This window comes from Salvelinus alpinus, chromosome 7, assembly GCF_045679555.1.
Source record: "Salvelinus alpinus chromosome 7, SLU_Salpinus.1, whole genome shotgun sequence".
Lineage (NCBI taxonomy): Eukaryota > Metazoa > Chordata > Actinopteri > Salmoniformes > Salmonidae > Salvelinus > Salvelinus alpinus.
The window spans coordinates 58,669,196-58,678,696 of record NC_092092.1 but is presented as its reverse complement, the minus strand read 5'-3'; the positions used below and the strand labels follow the sequence as shown (position 1 = coordinate 58,678,696).

The 9,501-nt window shown below is 42.1% G+C and overlaps 1 protein-coding gene across 2 annotated transcripts; it reads left to right on the top strand.

Moving 5' to 3' along the window:
* Positions 1-5: 5 nt before the first annotated feature.
* LOC139581337 (tetraspanin-7-like) lies at positions 6-7,967 on the top strand. 2 transcript variants are annotated; one of them, XM_071410982.1, is made up of 8 exons: positions 6-259; positions 3,241-3,429; positions 3,530-3,604; positions 3,890-3,985; positions 5,849-6,004; positions 6,187-6,270; positions 6,488-6,572; positions 7,204-7,967. In XM_071410982.1, exons 1-7 carry the CDS (start codon positions 173-175, stop codon positions 6,554-6,556), a joined length of 756 nt encoding a protein of 251 aa, XP_071267083.1. In that variant the 5' UTR covers positions 6-172; the 3' UTR covers positions 6,557-6,572; positions 7,204-7,967. The 2 variants fall into 2 exon arrangements, with proteins under 2 accessions (XP_071267083.1, XP_071267082.1); XM_071410981.1 differs by having other exon boundaries at positions 7,111-7,967.
* Positions 7,968-9,501: the final 1,534 nt, after the last annotated feature.

The window sequence follows — 9,501 nt, the reverse complement described above, 5'->3', positions numbered from 1 at the left end:
AACGTTTTCCTCACAGGAAAGTGAATCTGGATCAGTGACGACACTTCCCTTCTCCTTGGATTCTGTGATTTGTCGACAAAAGTTTTCCAGCAAGACGTTGTGGAAGTGTTTTTTTTCTCTCACTTTGGAACAACGATACGTTTTGATTGCCAATTTCTGCGAAATAGCCATAATGTCTCCCCCATCAAGAAGGCTTCAAACTAAGCCAGTGATTACATGTCTCAAAACCTTTCTTATTTCTTACAGTCTCATATTTTGGGTAAGTGTTGACTTGTAAATAACTGACGCAAGCGAGTTACGGTAACAATGTGCTAAGTTAGCGGCGATGCCAACATATCCAATTGGAATTTACAAACGAATAACGTAAGGCTTTGGCTGAAACGTAAGGACTCGAGTTATTGAAAATAAAACACAATTTCCCCGTGATAGTTAGAAAACACTGTTGGAAAATAATCACTTATTGTTGGATATAGCGAATTCTTGAGCTACTTTACATTGTTTATGCGCCAATGCTGTCTGTGAAAGTTGTGCGTTTCTCCAACCGCGACAACGTTGCAAAGCCACGTTACATTGTTTCTTTTTTGTTTTGAGCGTTGCAGCCCGCGAGTATAGGCTCGCGAGTGGCGCAGTGGGCTAAGCCACTGCATCTCAGTGCTAGAGGCGTCACTACAGACCCTGGTTCGATCACGGGCTGTATCACAACCTGCCATGATCGGGAGTCCTATAGGGCGGCGCACAATTGGCCCAGCGTCGTTAGGGTTTGCCCGGGTAGGCCGTTATTGAAAAATAAGAATTTGTTCTTAACTGAGTTGCCAGCTTAAATAAAGGTAAAATAAAAAAATAAACGTTTAAAGGTTTGATTGCGGGGCTCGTGGTGACATTCATAGACAAATTGTCTGATGTTGGGAACGACTATTCGAAGTTAGGCCTGGTTGTTGATTGAGATACAACCTCCGACTCTCTTACTAAATAACTATTATGATCTCAAACATATTTTTTTGCAGTACTTTTAGGTAAACATATTTGTATTTTTAGCAGATTGTCGTCAAAGATAAATAATAAAAAAGATCATTAGCCAGCTCACATTTTCTAACAGCTTTCTTGACAAATGTTCTGTAAATATAATCTGTCAATGGTGTTTCTTCACAGTTTATATTATTCTATCTACGCCATTAATCAAACGTGGCTTTTATAGGTTCAAAGTTCATGACAACACAGCTGTCATTTATTGCTATATGGAGGGTGATTTGTATAATTCATGGTCCGATGGACTGATGACTGCAGTCTATGAGTATATGACTGGTAAAAGTAAGGGATATTATACAAAGGAAGATGCTGAGCTCACTGATGTGAGACCATGGGCTATTATTGGTTGTGTCAGTGAGTGTGGCTGGGTTAAATCAAATCAAATTTTATTGGTCACATACACATGGTTAGCAGATGTGTAGCGAAATGTTTATGCTTCTTGCAGTAATATCTAACAAGTAATATCTAACAATTCCTCAACAAAACCTAATACACACAATCTAGTAAAGGAATGGGATGAGAATATATAAGTATTAAAATATATGGATGAGCAGTGACAGAGCAGCTAAGATGCAATAGATGGTGACGGATACAGTATATACATATGAGATGAGTAATGTGAGATATGTAAACATTATTAAAGTGGCTAGTGTTCCATTTATTAAAGTGGCCAGTGATATCAAGTCTGTAGGTAGGCAGCTGTCTGTCTGTGCTAGTGGTGACTGTTAAACAATCTGATGGCCTTGAGATAGAAGCTGTTTTTCAATCTTTCTGTCCCAGCTTTGATGGACCTGTACTGACCTCACCTTCTGGATGGAAGTGGGGTGAACGGGTAGTGGTTCGGGTGGTTATTGTCCTTGATTATATTTTTTGCCTTGCTGTGACATCGTGTGTTGTAGGTGTCCTGGAGGGCAGGTAGTTTACCCCCGGTGATGCGTTGTGCAGACACACCACCCTCTGGAGAGCCTTACGGTTGTGGGCGGTGCAGTTGCCGTACCAGGCGGTGATACAGCCCAACAGGATGCTCTCAATTGTGCACCTGTAAAAGTTAGTGAGGGTTTTCGGTGACAAGCCAAGAAAAATTCTGCCTCCTGTTGCGCCTTCACCACACTATCAGTGTGCGTGGACCATTTCAGTTTGTCGGTGACATGTACACAGAGGAACTTAAAACGTTCCACTTTCTCCACTACTGTCCCGTCGATGTGGATAAGGGGATGCTCCCTTTGCTGTTTCCTGTAGTCCACAATCATCTCTTTTTGTTTTGCTGACATTGAGTGAGAGGTTATTTTCCTGACACCACACTCCGAGGGCCCTCACCTCCTCCCTGTAGGCTGTCTCGTCGTTGTTGGTAATCAAGCCTACCACTGTAGTATCTGCAAACTTGATGATTGAGTTGGAGGCATGCATGGCCACACAGTCATGGGTGAACAGGGAGTACAGGAGAGGGCTGAGAAGGAACCCTTGTGAGGCCCCAGTGTTGAGGGTCAGCGGAGTGGAGATGTTGTTTCCTAACTTCACCACCTGGGGCGGCCCGTCAGGAAGTCCTGGACCCAGTTTAACAGGGCGGGGTCGAGACCCAGGGTCTTAAGCTTAATCATTAGTTTGGAGGGTACTATGGTGTTGAATGCTGAGCTGTAGTCAATGAACAGCATTCTTACGTAGGTATTCCTCTTGTCCAGATGGGTTAGGGCAGTGTGATGGCGATTGCATCGTCTGTGGACCTATTGGGGCGGTAAGCAAATTGCAGGTGGTCTAGGGTGACGGGTAAGGTGGAGGTGATATGATCCTTTACTAGTCTCTCAAAGCACTTCATGATGACAGAGATGAGTGCTACGGGGCGATAGTCATTTAGTTCAACCATAGCTTTCTTGGGAACAGTAACAATGGTGGCCGTCTTGAAGCATGTGGGGACCGCAGACTGGGATAGGGATTGATTGCATATCAATCCCTTTTGATATACCATGTAAGTTCCATGCTGACTTTCCCTTCCTGTTGTAGGCATTTATACCAACTTTAAAGCTTTTTCAGATGTGTACTGGCCCCTGACATCACACTGAGCTGAATATAATTGTTAGGTGTTCAAGGTGTATAATAAAGAGGTTTGTTTTTTCCCGCTTTAAATCTTGAGTTTGTGTCAGAACTAGGTCAAACCTCTGAAACATCCCCTAGGTACATTACCTGAGATTGGAGCTGACTGTCTGTGCTTTCTCCCAGTTTACAGGGGTTATCCTTCTGGCTGTTGGAGTATGGGGGAAGGTGAGCCTGGAAGCTTATTTCCAGCTGGCCTCTGAGAAGAGCACCAACGCACCATATGTCCTCATCGGGACTGGAGCCATCATCATCATTTTTGGCCTGTTTGGTTGCTTCGCTACATGCCGCGGTAGCCCATGGATGCTGAAGCTGGTCAGTTGCACTGTGATGTGTTACATTTTGTATTTGCACATTCTCCTCAAATGTTTGTCTTTGTTGTATGTTAATTGATGAGTTGTTTCTCTCCCCTCAGTATGCCATGTTCCTGGTGCTGGTGTTCATAGCTGAGTTTGTGGCCGGCATCTCTGGCTTCTTATTCAGACATGAGGTGAGAGATTAGTTCAAAAGTAGTGTTCCCACATCTAACAATTTACCAGGTGCTGGGTACAAAAACGGTTATATATAAGGAATGGACATATCTGTGCACTGAGGGATGTTCCCATATAGTTTACTGCAGCGTCTGGAAGACGTTCTGGTCGAAACGTTGCGGTGAACTATAGATGAGCATACACCAATGTGCAGGTACTTCTGAGGTGACTTACAATATACTTGACATTACTATAGGGTTCAGTTGGCCACAAATCAAACCCAGTTAATGTTTGGTTTCTTGCAGATAAAGGCTGTATTAGGTGATGCCTATAAAGACGCTGTGACGAACTACAATACCACTGACCCCAAAAGCTCTGCGGTTGACAACATCCAGAAGACTGTAAGTGGTATTATGTTATTCAATGCGAAGCCTAACTGTGTTTGGTTCCTTTGCAAATAACACAAAACATGCTGTTTAGAGAAATGGCAGCTGAATTTGATCAAAGACCCTGTAGAAGTGTTGCTATAAACAACTTCTACAGTACAGATGGTCACGCTTCACCATCTGGTTTCAGAGCTGCATAGAGCTTGTTGGTATACGATTGTATTAGGTTATGATCCTCCTCCACCATTATTGAATAACTCATTGATGTACAATAGAACCACCTTTTAACATGATCTGATTTAGTATGATTTAGTATCCCTGCACATTGTAAATATGGCATGGGCATTAGCACTGACCCTGAAACTGACACTTTTTTTATATAGCTACTGAGCCTGTATATAGCTTCTGAGCCTGTATATAGCTTCTGACCCTGGAACTGAGCCTGTATATAGCTTCTGACCCTGGAACTGAGCCTGTATATAGCTTCTGACCCTGGAACTGAGCCTGTATATAGCTACTGACCCTGGAACTGAGCCTGTATAAAGCTACCGAGCCTGTATATAGCTACCGACCGAGCCTGTATATAGCTACCGACCGAGCCTGTATATAGCTACCGACCGAGCCTGTATATAGCTACCGACCGAGCCTGTATATAGCTACCGACCGAGCCTGTATATAGCTACCGACCGAGCCTGTATATAGCTACCGACCGAGCCTGTATATAGCTACCGACCGAGCCTGTATATAGCTACCGACCGAGCCTGTATATAGCTACCGACCGAGCCTGTATATAGCTACCGACCGAGCCTGTATATAGCTACCGACCGAGCCTGTATATAGCTTCTGACCCTGGAAATGAGCCTGTATATAGCTACCGACCGAGCCTGTATATAGCTACCGACCGAGCCTGTATATAGCTTCTGACCCTGGAAATGAGCCTGTATATAGCCACTGAGCCTGCTACTGAGCCTGGAACTGAGCCTGTATATAGCTACTGACCCTGGAAATGAGCCTGTATATAGCTACTGAGCCTGGAAATGAGCCTGGAACTGAGCCTGTATATAGCTACTGACCCTGGAAATGAGCCTGTATATAGCTACTGAGCCTGGAAATGAGCCTGTATATAGCTACTGAGCCTGGAAATGAGCCTGTATATAGCTACTGAGCCTGGAAATGAGCCTGTATATAGCTACTGAGCCTGGAAATGAGCCTGTATATAGCTACTGAGCCTGGAAATGAGCCTGTATATAGCTACTGAGCCTGGAACTGAGCCTGTATATAGCTACTGAGCCTGGAACTGAGCCTGTATATAGCTACTGAGCCTGGAACTGAGCCTGTATATAGCTACTGAGCCTGGAACTGAGCCTGTATATAGCTACTGACCCTGGAACTGAGCCTGTATGTAGCCACTGACCCTGGAACTGAGCCTGTATGTAGCCACTGAGCCTGTATGTAGCCACTGAGCCTGTATGTAGCTACTGAGCCTGTATGTAGCCACTGAGCCTGTATGTAGCCACTGAGCCTGTATGTAGCCACTGAGCCTGTATGTAGCCACTGAGCCTGTATGTAGCTACTGAGCCTGTATGTAGCTTGCTTAATTTCTCATGTTTTTATCTTGTGTGTTTCTGTTCTACTTGACTTTAAAAATAAAATAAAAACATGTATAGTACTACCAATATTGATTACTGAATTGTTGGGAAAGAGCAAGCAAGCAAAGTAATTTCACTGTACTTGTGCACGTGACATTGAAACTTGCTTTGTCCACATGGCTAAGTCAACCATAGAATTAGGAATTGGAAGTTAACATTGTTATTTCCTCTTAATAATAATAATAATAATAAGTAAATGTGATAATAAGTAAATGTGTGTTTTGTGCAGTTGCATTGCTGTGGAGTGGATAGTTACGAGGACTGGAACACAACAAAGTACTTCAAAGACCAAGGCATCCCTGACAGCTGTTGCAAAGAGAACACTGTCTGCGCTGTCGAGGACCTCAAGGACCTTGACAAGGCTCGCGACTTTGTGTATGACACGGTGAGAGCACTGCCGCACATCATTATCAATCATATCATACAGAATTATGTCAGAGCTGTGGTTCATAGTTTACCAGTCTTTTAGACTAAGTATTGCCAGTCCAGTATGCGTAATGAACAGCTATAACCTTGAGAAACCATGTTTAAAACGTTTTTATTTTCCTTCTGCTTAACATGTTTTAGGGCTGCTTCATAAAGGTGACCACTTTGATGGAGTCTAACCTGGGAATCATTGCCGGAATATCTTTTGGAATTGCGTTCTTCCAGGTACATCCATTGAAGAGCCTTTATTTGATATTGGCCTGTAGGCATAATAATCTCTAGGGGGAAAAATATACAATGTTATTACCAGTAACATGGATCTTGAAATGTTGTGAGATCATCAAGAAAATTATAGATTTCACTTTTTTTCCTTATACATGAAGTGAGTGCATGTCAATTTTGTCTTCACATCCTAATTGAAACTGTTTAACTTTCTGCCTAGCTCATTGGGGTGTTCTTGGCCTGCTGCTTGTCTCGATACATCACCAACAACCAGTACGAGATGGTCTAGCAGTGTCCTTCCACAGGTAGTACCCTACATGGACTAGTACTGTGGGCTCCCATGCCTCATATTGTTATTGAAGTCATGTCTTTAGAGTGCCCAAAATGTAAATGTTATTGTCATATAGTACACTATACTGGAACCCCTGTACTTGGTTTGGTCACTTAAGTTGCTGTGTACCAGCTTCTTGATTCTCCCTCTACGGACGAGAGCATTTTCATGTAAGGAAATGCCTACTTCTGCACATCAGATGTAGTATTCATTACCTAGGAAGGTGATCATGTTGAAATGTAGTACAGTGTATCAGTAATATGCTCAACAGTTGAGTAAGACCAGTGGCTGAAATCCCCAACCTGATGTAACATTGATTATTGTCACATCAGGTTAATTACATATTTTTTAAACAACAACTGCATTGTTGGTTAAAAGGGCTTGTAAAGTTGTATTTGGCACATGTGACAATTATATTATATTATTGATGCACCAATCAAACTCATGGGAATGTTAATGACTACAACCCTTCTAACATGACACTTGTCTTTTTATTGACATTTCTTTTGCAGGTCACTAACGGGCAGGTCATGACGCACACTGACTCAAAGGGAACGCGTGTAGTTTTAATCCTTGGTCTATGTGTAATGGTTCTGTCATTTCAGAATACACTCTCGCTGACACTCACTTTTCAATGGCAACCAGACTGAAGGGAAAAAGTTATTGGAAACCATAAGGGATCTATGTCTGCAGTTCTCCATCGTTTTGATTAAGCTTTGTCTTGCTAAGACTAGTGGAATACAGTTTATTGTGCTTGAATGTTTATTTGGGATTCACATACTTTATAAATGTAATTTTCATTCATTGTCTGTTTTAATGTTATTATACATGACATATGTATTGCAATTTATTTGGTGAGCTTAGCAAAAATATTAATGTTTTATGTCCATATTCATTGCATTCTCCATCATAAATGCTGCCGTCATATTCTAGTTATATGGCATCATGTGGTTAAAGGGATCTTACTGTAGTCTGCTATTTTCATGTTCAGCATTACAGTGACTGTAATAGTGACTGACTAGGCCATCTGTAACACCACACTTCCATCTCTTCTGTGGAGACAGGGAGAAAAGTATTGGAAGTTGTGTAGTAGCCTTTGTGGGTAGAGGGATGGATTGCATGCTGTGGACACTTAGTTAATAGAGAAGAGAACAATTATACACCACCATGATTCTCGTGGGAACGTAAAGGTGTTTTATAAGCCTTTCATGTGATTCACTGGAACTTTTGTGTGCAAGTCTTGTGTTCACGGTTTCAAAAAATATGCATTTCCTCAGATGAAAATAATTGTCAGTGTTAATGGTTGTTGATTTGTGGAAACCACATGTAAAATACTTGAAAAGAAAATAAAGGTACCTAAACTCTTTAATGCAACCGCTGTCAGATTAAATAAAAAATAAAAAAACTTTACGGAAAAAGTACACCATGCAATAAACTGAGTATGGCGCTCAGACACAAAAACAAGCCATACAGGTACCCGCCATGTTGTGGAGTCAACAGAAGTCAGAAATGGCATTATAAATATTCACTTATTTTTGATCATCAGAATGCACTCCCAGGAATCCCAGTTCCACAATAAATGTTTGTTTTGTTCGATAAAGTCCATCATTTATGTCCAAAAACCTCCTTTTTCTTCGCGCGTTTAGTTCCAAAATCCAAATTCATGACGCGCAGGCCAGACAAAGTAAAAAAATTCCATTACAGTTCGTAGAAACATGTCAAGCGATGTATAGAATCAATGTAGGATGTTTTTTCACAAATCTTCAGTAATGTTTCAACCGGAGAATTCCTTTGTAGAGATGCAATGGAATTCAGCTAACTCTCATGGGGGTGCGCCTGAGTGAGCTCATGGCACTCTGCCAGACCCGACTCAATCAGCTCTTATTCCCTCATCCTTCACAGTAGAAGCATCAAACAAGGTTCTAAAGACTGACATCTAGTGGAATATGACCCCATAGACACTGTATATTGGATAGGCAAACCTACAAAACCTCAGATTTCCCACTTCCGGGTTGGACTTTTTCTCAGGTTTTTGCCTGGCATATGAGTTCTGTTATACTCACAGACATCATTCAAACAGTTTTAGAAACTTCAAAGTGTTTGCTATCCAATATACTAATAATATGCATATCTTAGCTTCTGGGCCTGAGTAGCAGGCAGTTTAATCTGGGCACCTTATTCATCCAAGCTACTCAATACTGCCCCCAGCCATAAGAAGTTAAACAACTGGGTCGCATTCGAATGAGACTGTTTTTCTAGGCCTACCTTGTGTTTTTTTTATTGAAGGAAAAGGTGTGAACTGAATATACCTAGGGTGTTTTCACTAGGAACGGAACGATATGGGTAGAGGCCTACCTGACCTCGTCAAATAGAAAGTAGTTTGCGTTGCAAAATGGTTTCCAGTGACTATCCCATATGGACACAGTTACTGCATGAGCCGTGTGACATACTGTTGGAATGGTGAGGATTTAAACTACAGTTGCCCTCAGTGCAGAAATACATTCACCCCAAGGTCTGCACTGAAGAAAAATGGTAAGATGGTGGGGCTATGGAGAAACTAATGACCAGCCTCCCAAGTTTCTTCTCAAGTCGACTGTTATGCTAGACCTGGACGACGACGAGTGGGATTTCTGCCTTGGTAAGAAACAAAAAGTTGTCAAGTCCTGCCTAATTTGAGTCGCCTCGTTTCGTGACACTCATCTCAAGCATCAACATCAAGTTCCCGCCTTGATGAAGCATAGGCCTACCATGTTCGACACCGGTGAAATTAAGAACATTTGCCCTCATTACAATTAAGTGCTTGAAATGTATGTCATTGTGATCACTGCATCTGTTTTGTGCTCCTTGAATCAACACCACGGACATATGGTTGTTTCAGCAGCAGCAGAGGGCTGAGCAACAGG

Bases quoted from the DNA above. Each gene is read 5' to 3' on its own strand.
- LOC139581337 (XM_071410982.1), top strand. From the start codon at position 173: ATGTCTCCCCCATCAAGAAGGCTTCAAACTAAGCCAGTGATTACATGT. The intron at 260-3,240 runs GTAAGTGTTGAC...GCTTTCTCCCAG, and splicing joins CTTACAGTCTCATATTTTGG to TTTACAGGGGTTATCCTTCT. The intron at 3,605-3,889 runs GTGAGAGATTAG...GGTTTCTTGCAG, and splicing joins GCTTCTTATTCAGACATGAG to ATAAAGGCTGTATTAGGTGA.